The sequence below is a fragment of the Larimichthys crocea genome, unplaced genomic scaffold, assembly GCF_000972845.2.
Source record: "Larimichthys crocea isolate SSNF unplaced genomic scaffold, L_crocea_2.0 scaffold288, whole genome shotgun sequence".
In the NCBI taxonomy this organism is placed as follows: Eukaryota; Metazoa; Chordata; class Actinopteri; family Sciaenidae; genus Larimichthys; species Larimichthys crocea.
Genome location: NW_020853787.1, coordinates 89,818 through 109,650, shown reverse-complemented (window position 1 = coordinate 109,650; position 19,833 = coordinate 89,818). Strand labels below are relative to the sequence as shown.

Sequence of the window (19,833 nt, the reverse complement as noted above, 5' to 3'; positions counted from 1 at the left end):
CTTCTTCACGCGTCATCACCACGCGCCTCCTCCAGCCGCAGCAGCGTGACAGAAACATGTCGGAGTTTCACGTGACGTTTAAACTCTGATTAATTAAACACGCACGCGACACTAACGACTGTCCGCGAGGCAGGCTGCAGCCTGTGTCCACGTGCAGGACTCCGCGGTGAGGTAGCGTCGTTACTCGTTACTTTTAGGTAGTTTAGCTTCTGGCTGCTAACGGCTGCTAACAGCATGGACGGCGCGGAGGAGCTCGAGCTGCACGGAGACGAAGAGATCATTGAAGTGATCGAGCTGAACGAGCAGGAGCCCGGACCAGGTGAGTGCAGGAGCGGGACTACACCTGCGACTACACCTGTGAGTGTCAGGACTTAAAGAAACAGACACAGTCACTTTATTGGACACACACACACACACGAGGGACATGTAAACATGTATGTATATACACACACATACATATATAATGTGTGTGTGTGTGTGTGTATATATATACACATACATACATATACACATATATGTGTGTGTGTGTGTATGTATATATATGATATGATATTGCACAGATTTGCAGGGTAATGTTGTTTTCACTGTGTCAGTCGTGGGTGGAGGGCAGGCTGTTTCTGTCCTGTTTGCAGGATGATGCTTCACCGTCTCTTTGCCTTTGTTTTCTGTTCTCAGATGATTTGGCCGATGACTTGGGCGACGTCGACTTTGAAGACCCCGGGAACGCGGACGATGAAGGCTGGGAGACCGAGGACGAGATGGAGGCTGAGGCAGAGCAAGACGACAGCGAGTTCACCTTCTCCAGACACAACGGTAGCACCTTGATCTTTGGGAGCTTGTGCTCGTGTTATCACCTGGCAGAGTTGTTAAACTCAAGAATCTCTCTGTCCGCAGGCTCGGTGTTCTGCGTGAGTTTGGACCCTGCGACAAACAGCATGGCGGTGACGGGAGGGGAGGACGATAAGGCGTTCGTCTGGAGGCTGAGCGACGGAGAGGTTCTGCTGGAGTGCACAGGTGAGAAGTTACAGCGGGTTGGCAAACAACTGAACTAAACTTGTGCATCAGTGCCGATATTTGGTCAAGGTTTGTAGCCAGAACACAACAGGTAGAGTATCAGAATTTAGTCCTTGAATCCGCCTGGATAGTTGGATCTGGCTCGACTTGTGTCCGATCTGCTTTTTCAGCCACGTGACTGAGGAGACGTGTGTCGTCATTTTCCGGCAGTTGTCTAAATAAACAACTCTCTTGAGTCTGAGTCGATCAGATCAGATCATAACAATATGACTTGTCCGTTCACAGTTCGGCATCCAGGACATGAAGAATGTTTCTCTTTCTTTTTTCGTCCCTGCAGGTCACAAAGACTCCGTGACGTGCGCCGTGTTCAGCCACGACTCATCCCTGGTGGCTTCGGGCGACATGAGCGGCATGATTAAAGTTTGGAAAGTGGAAACCAAAGAGGAGATCTGGTCCTTCGAGGTGGGAGATCTGGAGGTAAGAGCTGCACGTCTTGTTTGGTTTGTGCATCTGTAAGCACTTGTGTTTGAGTCTTTTATTGGGGCTGGAGGAATTTATGAGGAAATAAGAGAGGATGACTGCTCAGGCTGAGAATTTGTGGTCTTGTGGAGGAAGTGAGCGATCAGACGGCTGATGAGCTGCCTTTTAGCAAGGCACACAGTGATTATGAGATCTGTTCGTCGCCCGCTGGTGGAAAACCAGAGTCGGTTGTAAACTCGTGGTTGTCTGCCCTGCTTCCTCCGCAGTGGTTGGAGTGGCATCCCTGCGCTCCGGTGCTGCTGGCGGGAACAGACGACGGCAACGTGTGGATGTGGAAGATCCCTTCAGGAGACTGTAAAACCTTCCAGAGCTCGGCGTGCCAGGCCACCAGCGGCAAAGTCCTCCCCGATGGTGAGAGATCCTCAAATCCTCAAAAGTCCCGCCGTGCAAAATGAAGTTATCTCACTGAAGGGACGTTTTTTTTTCTCTGCAGGTAAACGAGCTGTGGTCGGTTACGAGGACGGGACGGTACGCGTGTGGGATTTAAAGCAGGGCAACGCCATCCACGTCATCAAAGGTGAGTCTGGCAGCTTCATCCTCGATGGAAAACACTCGCATAACACGCGATCACGCTCGAGGTTTCTCGTCCTCCAGGTCAGGACGGACACAAGGGGGCGCTGACCTGCCTGGCGTGCAACAAGGACGGCTCTCTGGTGCTGACGGGCTCGGTGGACGGCTGCGCCAAACTCATCAACACAGCCACGGGGAAGGTGGTCGGGTCGTTCTCCGCGGACGGAGGCAAAGCTAAAGGATCGAAGGACGACGAAGAGACCAACTCGGTCGAGTCAGTGGGATTCTGCAACACGTGAGTTCCTCTTCTTAAAAGTTGTTTGCCCCGGTAGCCGAGTCCTGAGCTATAAATCGTTTACTTTGACGTCCCCTGTTGGACTACAAATATGAACTCTGGAAGAGGAATGAAAACACTCGAGGGGAATCCTGAATCCGGGTCACATTCCTGCTCCAGTTTCCTGATCGTTTTTATCTCTCACAGGCTTCCTCTCATAGCCGTGGCGTACCTGGAAGGGACTCTGGCCATATACGACCTCTCCACACAGGTGCTGAGGCACAAGTGCCAACACGAGGTAAACAAACGGAAAGACGGACAAAGAGTTTGTGTGTGTGTGTTTTAGTCTTAGCGCTCCTCTCACTCTGCCGTCATATCACAGATCTCCTAGCAACCAGCTGAGTTGATGACGCGTCTGTGCAGATAACGTCTTAATATTTACACACGGAGGCTCCCGAAGGAGAACGTCCACTTCAGGAATTTTGTTTTTGCCCACTTGGGGAAGGACACGTGACCTTTCTGGGCCCCTTTTAGCTCTGGTTTTGGTCTCCTCCTCATGGAAATATGTGGCTCCTTTTAGTATCTAACTGTGTCTGTCAGCTGGTTGGTGCAGAGCAGGGAGTTTTTAGGAGCTTGTCCTCCAAAAATGAAGCCGTGAGAGCTAAACAATGAGCTGAAACTCACAATAAAGCTCCGTAAAGTCGCGGGGAGCTGCAGATTGAGGTGATAATTGAAATTATAACCACTTTTAATGGACAGTCTGGCAAACATAGTGTGATTTCTACCCGCCTCTGTTTGTTTAAATCCTCTCCGTGTTCCTCCAGGCCGGCATCGTTCACCTGCAGTGGGAGGAGTCTTCGTCCGTGGTGTCCACCTGCTGCTTAGACGGAGCGCTGCGCCTGTGGGACGCTCGCTCCGGCAACATGGTGTCCGAGTACCACGGCCACACCGCGGAGATCCTCGACTTCACCATCAACAGGTATCACTTTGCTGTGTGTAAATACGCCGGTGTGGTGTGGTGTGAGTTTTTAAAGTCACTAAAATCACGTGATGTGTCCTTCAGGGAAGCGTCCGTCGCTGTAACGGCGTCAGGAGACGGCCAGGCGAAGTTGTTCTGCCTCCAAAGACCTGATCGGTAAAGCGAGAAGAAGATGACGAGAGATTTCAGGAGAAACAGCAACGGACTTTTCACAATCAGACTTTTTCCTCCCCGTCTCCTCCTCAGGATTTTTAAAACTCAACGCTCTCTCCCCGTCTCACATTTCCACGTCTGATTCTTTCAAACAAACCGCTCCTGGTCACTTTCTTTAAGTGCGCTCTTGTTCGAGAGACTAAACAGAGACGAATTCAAAGAGTGATCGATTACAGCGCGCTGCCTTTGACGTGTCTTTTAATGTTCTGCCCAATTTTTAAGACAACACAGAAAAGAGAATTTCCCTTTGATCCCGATCATCATCTTTCCCGCAACTGGAGTTTGTTGTTCCCCCTCCAGGCTGCGTGTGTTTGTGTTCACACAGATTGTTCGATCAGGAATCATCTTAAATGTTTCCATGTAAACTCAAATGTAAATACAGAAGAATAAATTATATACTTACTTCTGAGTAAGCATGAAAAATGATTGACTGTGTCGTTCATGACTAACCTCCGCCTCCTCAAACACTTGGTCTGCATCAGAGGAAATCGTTTATACTTGAGCTTTTATTTCATCAGATACGAGTAAAAGGAAAGAGGTGAGTCAGCTGAGAGACGACAGGACTCTTAAGACGGTCGATCAAGGTGGTAAATTATAAACGTGATGGGGCCGAGCACAGTCATAGAACAAAGATCAGCTCATCATCGAGTCATTACTCCCAAAGGCCAAAAAAGTGTAAGGCTTCATAACTGTTTTTAAAACTCAACTTTCCAACAGTCTTCTGCAGGAATGAGTCATTATTTTTGGCTTGTTAGATCCTTTAGTCAGTGTTTTTTCTGTCACACAATCATGCGCATGGAAAATAGTTTTTAAAATGCGTACATGTAAGTGTATTCCCCTTATTTCAAGACAAAACACCCCAAAATAATAAACACATTTACATGTAATATAGAGATAAATACAAACAACTCAGGCTTCAAGTGAAGCGTGAGGTCCCAAATAATAGTAATAACAGTGTTTATCACTAAAGAGTGTTAAGGGTTAAAGTGTGAAATCATGGTATAGGACGGAGCAAATCCACTTTTTACCGGCTGTGCTCGCAAATATAAGAAATATTATTTTAGTAAAGCTTGTACGTAGAGTTTTTCTCCGCCTCATCAGGTCAGATTTTTGTAGTTTCTGAAGTTAAACTGATTATTTACGTCCAGTACACTTCCAGACGAGGAGATGTGTTGTATTTTGTGCATTCTACACAAAGTATAAAAACTTCTATTAAATATAATAAACTTCTACACAAAGTATAAAAACTTCTATTAAATATAATAAACTGTATTTGTCTGTGTTTGGTTGAGATTAGTTCTGACTAACAGATTTCAGTCACTGTCGTCGTATCTTATATTAAGATCTGTCAGGTTCAGTATATAAACTTTAATAAACACATAATTTAGCAGATATAAATGTTTATTCATGTATTTGTTCAACTATAACTCCTAAAAGTGGAGGCATCAAAGAAAGTATAATAGACATTAATAACATAAATGTCCTTTTATGGTATAAATGCTAAGGTAAGGTGTAATCTCATTACATTAAATGTGCTTTATATTAATTCTGACATTAAAACTTAGTCCAGTTGTATTTTAGAACAACATACCATGAGCGTTTTTAGCAGAAATATTAAAATTCGTAGCAGAAACAGTGAAGCAATTACTGTTAATTTGCATTGATCGCTTTAAATTTATATTTTAGGTCGTCTCTGTGTGACTCTAGTCTAGAAATTACACAAGTGGATGTTGTTGACTGTGCAAAATGGAGCAATCATGACACTTTTACTGCCCTGACTCGTATTTCCTCCTAAGTGCATCAGCTCCCCGGCCACTGTGTTGCCATGTCAGTATTAGTGTGCAACATAAACAGTATATCTAGAGACCAGAAGACAAACTTCTCTATTGTTGTTCATCTGTCACCATGAGGAAAAACGTCAGTATCCTGTGCACAAGTGCTTCTTTCCTTGTACATCTCGTCTTATGTGCACATTCGTGCAGGAAGGCGGTTAAAACACAAACATTGCTTGGTCGTGTTTCAGTTTGAAGGTGCAAAAACGCATCTCAACTAGTGACAAGGTGGAAAATTAAGGCCTGTCAAGCAACAGTGGCAACAGGAAATTTTCCTCATTTATCACAGCAGAGTGTTTGGCCTCAAAGGTCAGCCCCGCGTGAAGACAAAGGCGAGGAGTGGCCTTTTAAGGATTAACACCTTTAGACCTCGACAGAGGCCGAAGCCGCGAGCCATTAAATCTCAGCTCATATTCTCCAAAGGGACAGAGCAGATGCCGAACAAATCGGTTGAACGGAAAGAGAGAGAGAGGGAGAGACAGGTGCTCGTGCCAAGGTAAACAAGTCTGGAGGAAGAGGAGGCGAACCCATTAAAAATACATCTGTTTCACACAAAAACATTCAGCGGCACGGATAATACCTGTTCACTCAGGCCTAGTGAAGCTGAGTGTCGATTTTTATCAAGGTAAAACTGAGAAGAGTTGTTAAAACTGGAGACTCAATGCCTGAAAACACCTGAAATTAAGCCAAAAAAACTGCAGTTCCTCAAACGTCCACTTGAGGCTGGCTCCAGAAGTGAGTCAGTCTCCATAAGTCCCCATGTTTCACAGCAGAAATAAACATGTTTACAGCCTGGTACAAAAAACAGTTTTGGTCTCTGTAGCTAATTTCCCCGTTCATGACAACTGTACTGAGGGTGAATTTATATACAACTCACCTGTTCACATTATATTAAGGCTTAAAGTTATGCAGGATTAAGAGCGTGGCCGCTTTGATTGACAGGTGGGTGCCGTTAAAGGCGATTTATTTGAGGTGGTGGAGGCCTCAGACGTCACGGCGACTACGTCCATGTTTTATACAGTCTATGGAAACATCAGTAGCATATTAGACTTTTATATATTAGTTTTAGCTGTAACTGATAAACTTGCACTTTGTACATATATGGTAGTGGTTGGCCTCAATTAACTGAGTTTGTAGATGACTCAATGCCGTTTTAATGAATCATTCCTATTTTCCATTGTGTATGAAGAATCAGGAATATTTTGTTGATGTACTGCTAAGTGTTCCAGGAAAGCTCGAGATGCTCCATCTCCTTCTTTGTAATGTGAAGATGTTGTGGTTCGTGTCCAGCTTGTCCTCCCTGCGCAGTGTCTTTCCAGATGCTCAGGAACGTTTCTGTTTAAAAACCATTATCTGACTGGAGCTCGTCCATCTCGACCAGCACCGGGTCTGCTCAGGAACTATCAGTGAAGGAGTCTTCCGTGTTTGGCCAACAAAACAGGTCGCAGCCGGCCTTCCATCCAACGCTGTGTTTAAATATGACACGTTGTTATGAATTCAGACGTACACACAGTTGTGTATGTATATGTTTAGGTCGGACGCGGGGCCAAATAAAAGGAGCAAATACATCTTAACATTGTTTTAACATAGAGTGCGATACAGCAAGCGGAATCGATTAATTAAAATGACTTTTTTTGGCTATGATCCACACTACTTAACACAGACAATACGTCTATATTTATTGGTACCAAACACAGGAAATGCATTAATAAATGTAGGACAATAAACAAAGAATATTGCATTACTATAATTGCCAAAATCGTAGACGCTCTTTCTCTTTCAGCTTCATATGCTCATCCCTTGATCCTGTTATTAATATCTATATGTTGCAGAAGCATCTGGAGGCCATCACGGACGCAGGGTGTGAAACCGAACCACATGCCAGGCCTGCTGATGTTACCCTGGAATGTTCTTATCATTCACTGTACAGGCTGCGGCGATAGCAGCTCTCCATGCTCTTCCATTCATGGAATCATAGACAGCTAATTGACTAAGTTAGTAGGTGAAGGGTTAGGGTCATCTTCCTCCTCCCTCCTTCCTCCTCCTTCAGTGTGCACTTCCCCTTTAAAGTACCCGAGCCTGGGCTGCAGCTCTCGGTCTCTCTTATAGTTTGTGGAGAGGATTTGGAAAGGCTGCTGTGGCTGAGTCTTAACTGACTGAAATTATCTTTTTTTTTTTAAAAAAAAAAGAGGAAGCTGTTGTGGTTTAAGGTGGAGGCTGCAACTTTTGCTTGCGGATGTGTCATGCAGGGGCTTGAAGTTATCAGGCGAGTGATAAGAAGCTGTTTTTTATTTGCATTTCCTCTGGCAAAGGGTACATGACTGGACTGTTCATCCCAAGGTAAAAAAAATCATATTTTATATCATGGAGATGTTTTAAGGCGTATCATCTGCAGCTGCATGGATTGCAGTACAAATATACAATTTATATTGTGAAGCGCCATCTTATTTCAAACTTTGGCTACTTTCGGAGTTGGGAAAATACATTTCAGCAAAGAATCCACCATAGTTAAGCAGAAACCTTAAATTTAAGACAAACTGCGTGTTGAAAAAGCAAATATTTTCTGTGTATTTAGAGACCCTTTAATGGCAGTTATTGCTGAAACTGTAGCAGGACTTTGATACCATAAAATCCCCTTCATTCAGCTTGTTTGCTTGCAGATTGTATGTAATACTTATCATAAAACATGGTCACTTTTGCATAGAAATGATTGTTGCACAGTTGCAATAAATACTAAACATGCTAAACATCTTTTATGAAGCTCTGGGAGATCTAGACACTGTAGTTCATAAACTCAGACTTTGAATTATCTCCAGGGCATGCATCACTTTCTAAAATATAATAGGTACAAAGGGAGGTGTAACTCCAGAGTCCCAGCTGATGAATTATTGAATAACAGCGGCCTCACGTCTATTAACATCTTATCTCGACTGTTACCATGGCTAACAAAGGAGTTAAATTTGTTTCTGTGGTCAGGAGAACAGACAGGAACGCCGCAGGCTACAAGTGTTGTTGTGTTCTTTTCTATATTTGTCCTCGCTGGCTGCAGGAAGTTTCTCTTTGACATGCAAAGATTAATGGGACATTCTCTAAGATTGAACAGTTGAACAGATAAAGCAAGAACGATGAGGGACTTCATGAGGTTAAACAGAAAAGTGAAACTAAGGGTTGCGTTACAGAGGAAGTCTGCACCAAATATTGCAAATTTCAGTGTAAGATAACAAGATAAACTTCTTGGAAAGTCTTAGCAGATGATTTATCACACCAAGTCAGCAGCCTCAACATTCAGGGTCCTCCAACTGATGGAGAAAACGTGGCACCGGGAAGCAAACCATTATCGCCTGTTCATCGGCTGTCCAATTGTCCAAATGCTTTCTGGCGTATCTAAACAGAACTAATGACGTGTTGGGATGAACTAGTCTTTGGGTTTGGTTTGCTGAGTGTAGTTGCTAGAGGAATAAACGCATTACAAAGAAATGGGGTAAGCCAGACAGAGAAACAGTGTGATATTATTTATGAAATGTTATTGAATGGAAAGGATCACCTTCTTCGTGAGGTCATTTTGTAAAAGTGGAAAGTGTATATTACCCCGTAAACATCCTTTTGTTTAACTTTTTGCAGTTTCTTCATCTTTGTTCGCAGGTCATACATAAACCAAAGACATAAAATACCAAACTATTCATAGGAAAGTGCAAGAAATGTCCGTCAGAGAGCTGCCCTCCAGAAACTAGAATCCAGGTCCAAGTGCTGGTGTTAGCCAGGTAACTTCTAATATAGCATGGAAGTTCTCTGAACTTTGTTAATAATCAACACTTAACCAACTGGAGAAATTGGGACTGCTGATAGATGGAGGGGTTCGGAGATCGACTGGTGTCGGCTGGTGGTGAAAGACAAAAGGAAACCAGGAGGGAACCATCTCTATGGATTAGAGCTCTGGTGGAGTCAAAGAGGGAGTTAACAGATAAAATATGTTTAACTTGAGTTCAAGGCGTGGTCTTTGTTCCTGCACCGAGTTAGAAGACTTCATTCAAAGAGTTCTCAATCACACCTCCACTACAGCGACTTTAACAATGTTTCTTCTTCCCTACAGGGCAGCTGTACCTTAATGAGGTCCTCCAGATTTCATACATGATGGACTTCAACGATTCCCATACTCTGCTTTCTGGGGAGGAGCTCATCTACACCATCACCATACCGCTGTCGACCTCCATCATCCTGGCCAACCTCGTCATCATCTTGGGCATCGCCTGGAACCGCCAGCTCCACAACACGCCCAACTACTTCTTCCTCAGCCTGTTGGTGGCAGATTTGTGTACAGGCGTGGCGCTACCTTTCATACCATTAATGGGTCTGAACCGGGAGTTAAGTTTCAGCTCCTGCATGGTGGCTCACATTTTCCCAAACTTCCTCTTCCTGGCGTTCCTTTTAAACTTAGTAATGGTCCACTATGAGCGCTACATTTGCATCGTCGACCCCTTGCACTACAGTAACTTGTGGATGCATCGCAGTTTTCCTCTTGCATTGCTCGTGGTGTGGACGCCGCCACTTCTATACGCATCTCTACCTGCTTTTGGGTGGAATAATTGGACTGGGCCAGATTGGAACAGTTGTTGTGCGAGCAGCCAAAAGTTTACACCGCTTTCAAACTGTTCATCGAACGGAACGACCTGCTGCTCGTACAGGCGAGTGTTCCCCAATGCGTTTATCTACTTGGAGGTTTATGGACTCGTCTTACCTGCTATTCTTACAATCGCTGGCATGACTGGACGTGTCCTATGGATCACTCGAGGTCAGCTGAAGGACATTTGTCGTCTCCATCGCTCAGTGGAGCGAGGAAGTCAAGCCTCGGACCAAGAGCACAGGCTCAACCTGCGGTACACTCGCTGCGTGGTGGCGGTGTCGCTGACGTTTCTCGCCTGCTGGGTTCCCTACCTCATTTACATGCATGTCTGCATAGCGTTTCTGATCAGCGACACCAAGTGGAGCTCCACCACTCACATCGTGCTGTCGTGCACTGGTATCGGAAGCATGGCCGTGGTGCCGCTGGTGCTCGGCCTGGCTAACAGGCAGTACACAGAACCTGCATACAAACTTCTCCAGAAACTCAGAGACAGGTGGAGGCGAAGGACGCAGGGAGCAGAGGAGGTGGCAGTGTGAAAAAATACTGATGAATATTTATGAAGATGAATCGCCAAGAAACGCAAAAGGTTGATGAACATCAACCGGAAGAAGTCACATTTGCATTGTTATTACAATTTATAATTCTAAAGGTAATTTAACTCATTGTTCCAGACGACATTTCATAAAATTAGAGGATGTGTTCTGTAATAGACATTGCCTGCTTAACCAGCTCCTGTTCTGGCATGACACCGGCTCAGCTCCCTGTCAGCAGGTCTGAAAACCCCCGGTGGTCCAAAACTTCTCCTGGTACCAATACTAGCACCCCTCTTGTGCTCTTAGCTCACAGTCTGTGAAAGTCTGTGAAGGTTCTCAGTCATTGAGGTCATCTTTCTTTGGGAAGGGTTAAATCTGAGGCAACTGGACTTTGTTGTCGATCCGTGATCATCCAAGAAGCTTCTTCAGTTCATGTCCAGGTGCTCCAGATTTCTCGTCGTCTCCTTGGTTATTTTCTTACCTGATCTCCTGCAGTGTTGTACATTTTATAAACATAGCTCAAAGAGGTACAGTATATCCTCTTTTCTCTTTGTGCTGCATCAGTTTAACCGGTTGTAGATTTTCTCTATCAGTCACCCACCTGCGTGCAATGTTTACTCCTACTTCCCTCACTAATGTTTATCTATATGCTAGTTTACAAGCTAAAGAGTGGGGGGATATGCATATACATCTAGGAGAGATCAGGACTTCAGCACAGGAAAGGTCAAAACCATGTCTTTAGAGAAACATCTGATCCTGAAAGTTTAATTTACGGTAAAGATCCAATCAAGGGAAATCAGAATTGATTGCTATGTGTCTCCCCAATTGAAATGTGGTTTTAAATGCGCACAGTACGTGGGTGGAAAAGAGTCTGCCAGTAAATGCGAGCTGAGGAGGAAAACCAGACTTTAATCAAATTAAAGAGCAAACAAGGTCTCGGCTGTTGTGGGACATTAGGAAAGATGGGATACCATCCTGGGTCAGGGTACGCTGTATGTCTTTTGTACGTGTTTTCCACATCGGAATATTACGGTATGTACAAATGTGTCCGGGAGACAGAGGAGAACAGGAGGACGAGGAGGAGGACGACGAGACTATTGGGCTCCAGCTCCTAATGAGCAATTGATATCTGTATCAATCAGAAAGCCTCTAACTTGTTTTATCCAACAAACACACTGGGCCCAAATTGCATCTGGACTGACGCCACTCTTATGGCTCTACGTTACCTGGAGCCTGTTAGCTTAGCATAGCCTGGAAATGTGGAAACAGCTCGCCTAAAGGTACCAGAACCTGCCTATCTGTGCAATAATCAACAGGCTGTATCGTAGTTGCTTAATCCGTGCAAAAGATGAAGTGCAAAAATGGCTATTTGTCGTTTTATTTGTGGTTATGTGCAAAAAAACTATTCGTAGCTGGGAGCCTTATCCAGGTTTTATGTTTTATGTTATTTACTGTACATATCCAAGAGTGGTGTCAATCTTCTCGTCTAACTCTCTGCAAAACATTTCTTCAAGTAACTATACTCTGTGTGTAATTGTGTGAAAGATATATTGTTCGTGTTGCTTTATTTATTGGCTGTATTCCATTTGCAAGTACTTGTCTGTAAACAGTAAATGCTGCAATGTCTCTTTGTGTTTCTTTGAGGTACAAGAGTGAGGTGCTGCCCGAGGTTCATGTTCGCCTTCTCTTAATGTAACAGCTTGTGATAGTAGGAAACATCTTTGGATATGTCCTTCCTGATATTAATAAGATGTGAAACACTTGCTGTAGCCCACAAGTTCCTCATTTTATTGTTCGTCTCATTACAAAAAGCTTTACACCATTAGACAAAATCATAGTCACAAAGTGAAAGAGAGAAAATACACTGATGGTTCTGGGAATACCGCAAGACAAAACATTTTTTTATAAAACACTGCTTGACATAAACAAAATGTCTCAAACTTTAAGCATGAATTATAAGAAAAAAGACTCAACCTACAAGCTGTTCACAGTACCAGAGAAGTAATTATTGCATTGAATGCCATTTCATGATGATTTTTGAAGTATTATAACTATTTAATTCACATTTTGTGGGTATAAACTGCAGTGCTGCAGACCGTGCAGGTCATTCTTCAGTGTAATGGGAGATTTCCGACACAACTTTGCCTTCCTGCACTTCCACCTTGATCAGCAGGCGTTTCTTGCTGGCTGGGTACACTGCAGGATAGGAAACAGTAGTTTCTGGGATATTGGTAATGGTTGCCGGGATGATGCTGGGTTCTGGGTCTGGTTCCTCCTCTGGTTGGTGAACGTCTGCGTGCAAGTAAGGACTTTGGTTGGTTGTTTTTTTTTTTTAGAAATCTGAGCGAAAGAGAGGTTCGATTTTAGTGGGACACAAAACTCCAATCAATCACGTGAATGCTTGAATGCATGAAATAGATGTTAACGTGTCCATTTAGTTTTTATTCACCTCTCAAGCTTCGTGCTTACCCCAGAAAGCTTCAACACCCTGACAGGGAGGATTTTAGTTGTTTTAAGTCAAAAGTGACTAAATAAGTACATTTACTGTACGGTAAAGGACAGAACGTTGGTACAATTTGAGGTACTTGTACTTCAATTAGTATTTCCATTTTATATTACTTCATAAAATGAATATAAAATGCATTATTCTGAATGTACTTTTTTGGTACCATAAGTATTTCTTGATGCTAATACTGTTACTGAAGTAAAATTTGAATGCAGGGCTTGTAGCTGTACTTGTCACAGAGTACATCTACACTATAGTACTTGAGTACTTCTTCCACCACTATATTTAGTAGATTAGTTCCCAATCTGGACGTCTGGACACTCACAAGGGGGTCACAGGTCACAGAAACAACCAGAGAAAACTTAATTTATGATACATCTTATCTTAATTTGTCTCACTTTCTTATAAACTTTACTTTATTTCTCTTCATAACTGGTAGAAATTGGGTTTTTAGGGCTGCTAAATTTTAGTTATATTAGAAAAAGTAACACAATGGTACTCACCTCCGTTGCGCATGAGGTGGCTCATTCTTCATAGAGATGGAGAAGAGACAGTTGTTAGTGTCTAAGCATCAACGCATCATGGTATATTTCAATAAACACCCAACAGATTCTCACAAACCTCTGCTCCTCGCCCTCCAGCAGCTTGTGGTATGTAGCGATCTCGATGTCCAGTGCCAGCTTGAGGTTCATCAGCTCTTGGTGTTCGCGGATTTGTCCAGCCAAGTCCTGCTTGGCCCGCTTCAGGGCTTCCTCCAGCTCGGCGATGTTGCCCCGGGCCTTCTCCAGGTTCTCGTCGCCGTCCGACCTGGACTCGTTAATTTCCTTCTTCAGGGATTCTTCCTAATAGAAAGAAAAAGAGAGGCTGGTTGGGCGGACAGGATGTGTGCCCAGGCCTGAACTCTGAGGGTGTTTATATAAGTGATCCCAACCTTCCTTATGAGAGTTTCCAGGTCTCCTTTAAGCCTCTGGATAAGGCGCAACATATCTGCGATCTCCCTCCTTAAATCACGCACATCCTGCTCACGTTGTCCAACATTCAACACCATGGCATCCATCTAAGAACAAGAAAGAAACAGCAATGTCTTAGCTCTACGTACTGCACCTTCTTCTTTGGGTATAATCGTCCCTCTTCTTTACCTTCTTCTTGTTCCACTGCTCGGCCTCCTCCCTGGTGCGCGCAGCCATGTTGGCATACTGACTCTTGACGTGGTCGATGATCTCGTCCATGTCCAGAGAGCGTTGGCTGTTGTCACGCAAGACCACAGTCTTGTTACAGATTTGTGACTCCAGCTCCTTGATCTCCTGCAGGGGGCAGACATGGGCACAGCAATTATTTCTGACCTGCCAAACTTGTTTATAAGGTTTGTAGCATTACAGAGCAGAGAGAGTCATTACCTCATCATAGCCAACCCTGAGGAAGTCCAGTTTTCCCATCAGGTCCTCCAGCTCCAGAGCGAGATCTACTGCCTCCAAGTGGCCGTCATCTACGTTCTGTTATCACATACATTAAACTCAATATATAGACGTCCAAAGTGAAGAAACAGCTTCAGAAAAGTGTGTCTGACTTGGGGAATAAGTGGATTTATGAGAGTGTTTACAACATTTCTAAGTGGTTGATTAAATAAGAAGCTTGCGGTACCTTTTTGGCGATGATAAACTCACTCTCCAGATCACCTTTCTTCTGGATCTCGTCCTCATAGCTAAAACCAGGAGAAGATGAGGCAATAATAAGATCAGAACATCTCAAACGCATGCACTTTCTTTGTAAATGGTGTCATTCAATCAAATCAGCTACGCCACAACTTGCTTACCTCATCTTGGTGTCCTCCACCTCCTCCTGCATCTTACACAGCTCATCCTTCAGTTTCTCCTGGTCGCGGAACAAGTTGTCGATCTGCTCCTCCATCTCGTTCTCCAGCTGCTTGACCACCTCGTCGATTTTACCCTCGTAGCCCTCCTGGTCCTTGAGGATCTTCAGCTTTGTGTCGAGCTTTTTGTTCTCGTCCTCCAGGTGTTTCACCTAAAACAGGCACAGACGACGGAAAAGACATAATATAAATCAGGTTCATCCAATCAACCACAAGAGGGCATCCTGTATGCACCTCCACTCCTCTGTACAGAGACACTTTTCATGGCCTGAGGTCACAGAACTGTTTACAGCAGACAGAGGCTGCTGAATGTCGTGCCACAGGGTTGAAAACAGGTCGGTCTCTTCACAAAAGCTTCATTTTGCCATGAACTTTGAACTTATTATTGCATATTGACATGTTTTACATGCTGTAGGTATGTAGGTTTATGTGATACATTAAACACCTCTCAAAGCCTTCAGGAATCTAACCACCTTCAGGTGTTTGGGTTTCTATTTCGTGGGCCACATTTTCTCCAACACTTCTTGTCTGAAGTGTATTTGCATCCAGCTGTCAATTCTTTGTATGATTTATCTTGTAATTACACCTGTAATTACACTTATACCTGCTACTGCGACTGTTGCTGCTGCTGCCAAGCTCTTTATATCTTATAACATATTCATATATACTTCATATCCTTATAGATATGTACATTAATCTGCACTTTACTGCTTTTTGCACTTAATTTCTTTGTGTCAGGACTTTGTGCAATGACAATAAAGTTGACTTTAATCTAAATTCAGACTCACTTGACTGTTATTTTCTGGATTGATCTCATTATATCATTAAAACTTCTGAACTCCCTCCAAATATTAGAATTAAGTTAAATTACGTGTATATTAGAGATCACTTAAAAAGAACCTTTTCATATTTTCTCATTCCTTGTGTGTCTTTTTAGCTTCATTTCCACATTTATTTCCTGTTCAACGCTGTGACTTTATTCATTGTCTACAGCCTAATTTAATTTTTATATAGTTTTAAACTCTATTTGCGGTTTTGTTTTGTATATTCTATTAATATTTATAATGTATTTTAGGTTAAGTTAAGTTAAGTTATTAACTAGTTTAATTCAATTCTATTCTTATATTTAAGATGTCCAAGGGCAGAAACCTCGAGCACAAACACCGGCTCATGGACAATAATAATAATAACTATATATATTATATATATATATATATATATATATAATATATATAATATATAATATATTATATATATATATATATATATATTATATATATATAACATTTAGAGAGAATAATAAACAAACAAACAACAACAATAATAATAATAATAAATAATAATAATAACCAATAATAATAATAATAATAACCATAATAATAATAACAATAATAACAATAATATAATTTACAGACCTTTTCTATCAGCCTGACGAACTTGTCATTGAGTCCAACCAGGTCCTCCTTCTCCCTGGATTTGCCCGACGAGTCGATCTTGCTGTCGGCGTTGGGTAGCTCTTGGCCGGTCCCGTGCCGCTGGGTGAGTAAGTCTGCTGCTGTAATCTCTTGGTTTCGACATGTTGCAGCTTGTAACGGTGAGAGCTGTGGTCTGGAAGCTGGAACAGGTGAGCTGTGAAGATGACCTCCGGATCATCTGCTTTTTAAAGTAAACAAGGACCACCCGTCACCTCCCCAAAACTCTGCATGCGTCCAATCAAGAGAGGACAACTGCAAAATTACAGGGAGAAAATAAAAAAAAGTCAACATGACATACCTGAGTTTCGACTTTATACCAGTTTGTCCAGGACGGGGAGCCAATGGCATCACCGAGGGGCGCGGATTTGATGCGTAAAATCAGGTATAAAACCCACCTGTGCGCCTCCATCACACCCATCAACCTGAAGCTCTCTGTCAGCGTGAACTCTCTCTCTCATCCCAGCAGACATCATGCCTTCAAACGCTCAGCCAGCATGTTCGGTGGAGCCGGTGGAAGAGGCGCCCAGGGCGTCCGTGGCGAGCCTGGAGGGTCTGCGTAACGTGCTGCGCAACGAGACGGAAAGGGACTCCGCTCCAGCTCCGGTTGTACCACAGACTGCCGCACCTACAGCAGCTCAGGCTCCTCCTGCCGCCCTGCGGATGACAAGCAGACACTGCGGGTCTGAACGACCGGCTGTCGGGCTACCTGGGCAGGGTGAGGCAGCTGGGGAAGGAGAACGGAGACCTGCAGAAAGAGATCGTGCATATTGGCCAAGAGGAAGGCACCTGAGGGCGCGACTGGGATCAAGTTGAGAACCTCTGGATGACCTAAAGACAGGTTGGTCATCAGATTTCTATTATTTCTTGTAAGAATAATATAAGATTAAACATTATTATATTTAACACTGCACACAGGTCATGCATTCTCATGAAATATGAGAGGATGCATCAAATATTAAAAGTTTTTCCTCCCAAATAATGTTGATATGCATCATGCATTCCTCTCCTTAGATCAAGACATCACCAAGGACAATGCCAAGCTGCTGCTGCAGATTGACAACCCAAACTGGCCATAGATGACTTCAAGGACAAGTGAGTTTCATGCATATTTCAAGTAAAATGAAGCACTTAGAGGAGGTGATGTCTGTGTGGATCATGGTTGGGGTGTGTTCCTCCGTCTGTGTGCAGGCTGGAGGATGAGAAAAAGCACGTAGGAGCTGGAGAAAGACGTGGATGCGCTGAAGAAGACCAACGATGAGACCAAGCAGAACTGCAAGCAGACGCCGAAGATGAGATCGACATGGTGAAGGAGGAGAGCTGGCTCGCCTCGAGCGGGAGCACAAAAAGGTGAGGGGGGAGAGAAAAAACGCTGAGAACAAATCATGAATTTGTATCTGGTGGAATCTGAGGTGAACTTTGAACTGTTGCAGGAGGTGGACGTCCTGCGTGAGAAGGGTCAGGGACTCCGACTGTGAATGTGGAGATCGAATCCCAGAACTCCAACCTGGCTGAGATCATCAACAAAATCCGCAGGCAGTACGACAAACTAGCCATGAAGAACCTGAAGGGACCGAGGAGTGGTACCGAGCAAGGTAGCTGCAGGATCCTAAAGTCGAACAACTCTCCTGGCTTTCTCTCTGTCTTTTTTTTCACCATCTCCATCTTTTTTTTCGCCTCTCCAGTTTGAGAACATCAAGGTGGGGAGGCTCAAAACACTGAGGTGTGATGTCTGGAAAGTCGGATCTTAAGGAGCTGCTCAAAGAGAACGGTGTCTGGAAGTTAGATCCAGGGTCTGCACAGCATGGTAACCACACACACAAAACACCTGAAACATACAATAGATCCATGTCAGACTTCCGGAGGTGTACAGGTCAAAATATTTACCAAAATCTTGACTTTATTGTGTGAGGAAGGATAAAACGCCCTGCAGGGATGTTTGTCTCCTGAGCATTCCTGACTGCCCTGTCATTACGCGTAAACCTGCTACTTTTAAACTACACAATCTGTAGATTCTGTCTGACAAAACACCTGGATCTGCTCTTGCGTAACAAAAACAACAAACATAAAAAAAAGGCTCCGTGATAAGTCACTTAAAAAAGTACGACTCCTTTCAGATCTACAATCTGGAGGGAAACCCTGAGGGGCACCCAGGTGGAGTAGGTCAACGCCTGGCTCCCCTCAACAAGCTGATCCGGGACCTGGAGAAGGAGCTGAAGGCGGTGAGGTCACAGGTGGAGCACCTCGTGAGAACAACAAAAACCTGCTGTGCGTCAAGATGAAGCTGGAGGCGGAGATCGGAGAACTACCGGAAACTGATTCAGGGCATGACGGCTGATACTGAAAGGTGAGAAATACTTGATTACTTTAAATATAGATGATGAAAACATGAAACCGATGCCTCGTCTCATAAGCTGAAATATTAACTTTCTGTCATTCAGTAGAGACTAATCTTCTGTATAACTTTCATGAATGTAGCTTCAAAGTTGGCATTTTGGGAAACACACTCATGAGCTTTTTCTTGTGTTCGTATGATAATTAGTTGTGGTTTCACAAAGGTTTTGTGACGTCGGTAAATATTTTGTCACCTCCGGACAGCGTCCCCAGCTGTTTCTAGTCTTTATGATGCAGGAAAAAAACATGGTGTACCTGTTTACCAGTACGATAGCAACTTATCTCCTCTTCCCTAACAGCTTGGACCTTTCTTTAAGGATGCATTGGACAGCGGTAAGTTCTGGATCCAATTGGGGAAAAAAAACCCTTTTTAACATGAATCAAATCACAAGGAAACAGCATGTTTGTGCTGTGATTTGTTAGGAAGTTTATTTCTGCTTGGCTTTCCTTTACAGTTTGGTCTTGCAAAAACAAACAAACAGCAGAGGTAAACTTCTAACCCTCACACCTCTTTTCTTTTCCAAGAATTAGCTGAGAGAATTGATACCACTCTCAAGTTTGTCCGTTAAAAATCCACCAGCACCTCTTGAAGTCAGTCATTGTGCACAAATAGAGGTATTTGTGCTCGTTTGTTAGTGAGACCGTGGCGTCGATCTTCTATTTGTTAGAAGTTAGTCACTAAAACTGCACCCTGTAACTGCATGCAACCACGTCCACGTTTAACACAACACTGGGATCACCGGAGGAGAAGACGGTTTTAAGTTTTAAAGGATGTTAAACATGTAAAAGTCTGACTCGTGTTTACAGACCAACAAAAGCCTGCTCTAAGGCGCCGGAGCTGGAGGTAGTGAAAGGAAGAAGCCGCGGTGAAGCAAGAAAGTGCCCCTCCGACCAATCCAACCCCCTCCGACAAATCCACCCCCTCCGACAAATCACCCCCTCCGACAAATCCACCCCCTGAAGGACGTCTCAAGGCTGAGAAGGTCGCTGCAGAGAAGGCGGAGAAGAAAAGCTCCACTAAACTAAAAAAGCCAAAAATAAGAAAGGTTTTCCTCTTCATCATCTCATCTTCTCC

At 43.8% G+C, this 19,833-nt stretch overlaps 3 protein-coding genes across 4 annotated transcripts in view; 2 read left to right on the top strand and 1 right to left on the bottom strand.

The window, feature by feature from the left end:
* aamp (angio-associated, migratory cell protein) overlaps positions 1-3,956 on the top strand; it is a 4,575-nt gene extending 619 nt beyond the window's left edge. Inside the window, exons 1-10 of one of the 2 annotated variants that reach the window (XM_027276101.1) lie at positions 15-319; positions 676-813; positions 895-1,014; positions 1,352-1,491; positions 1,761-1,905; positions 1,988-2,071; positions 2,149-2,359; positions 2,546-2,636; positions 3,163-3,317; positions 3,402-3,956. In XM_027276101.1, coding sequence (XP_027131902.1) covers positions 235-319; positions 676-813; positions 895-1,014; positions 1,352-1,491; positions 1,761-1,905; positions 1,988-2,071; positions 2,149-2,359; positions 2,546-2,636; positions 3,163-3,317; positions 3,402-3,477 — 1,245 coding nt within the window. In that variant the 5' untranslated portion in view covers positions 15-234 and the 3' untranslated portion in view covers positions 3,478-3,956. Of the gene's footprint in view, positions 1-14; positions 320-675; positions 814-894; positions 1,015-1,351; positions 1,492-1,760; positions 1,906-1,987; positions 2,072-2,148; positions 2,360-2,545; positions 2,637-3,162; positions 3,318-3,401 lie in introns of those variants that run through there. The other variant, XM_019262579.2, reaches the window with a different exon arrangement.
* Positions 3,957-7,489: 3,533 nt separating this feature from the next.
* gpbar1 (G protein-coupled bile acid receptor 1) lies at positions 7,490-12,191 on the top strand. The gene is made up of 2 exons (XM_010750853.3): positions 7,490-7,702; positions 9,453-12,191. Exon 2 carries the CDS (start codon positions 9,491-9,493, stop codon positions 10,517-10,519), a length of 1,029 nt encoding a protein of 342 aa, XP_010749155.2. The 5' UTR covers positions 7,490-7,702; positions 9,453-9,490; the 3' UTR covers positions 10,520-12,191.
* Positions 12,192-12,281: 90 nt separating this feature from the next.
* On the bottom strand, positions 12,282-16,421 carry LOC104935056 (keratin, type II cytoskeletal 8). The gene is made up of 9 exons (XM_027276045.1): positions 16,308-16,421; positions 14,836-15,044; positions 14,664-14,724; positions 14,420-14,515; positions 14,162-14,326; positions 13,954-14,079; positions 13,644-13,864; positions 13,526-13,551; positions 12,282-12,808 (listed from the first exon to the last, which is right to left on the bottom strand). The coding sequence occupies exons 2-9, from the start codon at positions 14,928-14,930 to the stop codon at positions 12,621-12,623; spliced, it is 978 nt and encodes a 325-aa protein (XP_027131846.1). The 5' UTR covers positions 14,931-15,044; positions 16,308-16,421; the 3' UTR covers positions 12,282-12,620.
* Between the last annotated feature and the right edge of the window lie 3,412 nt (positions 16,422-19,833).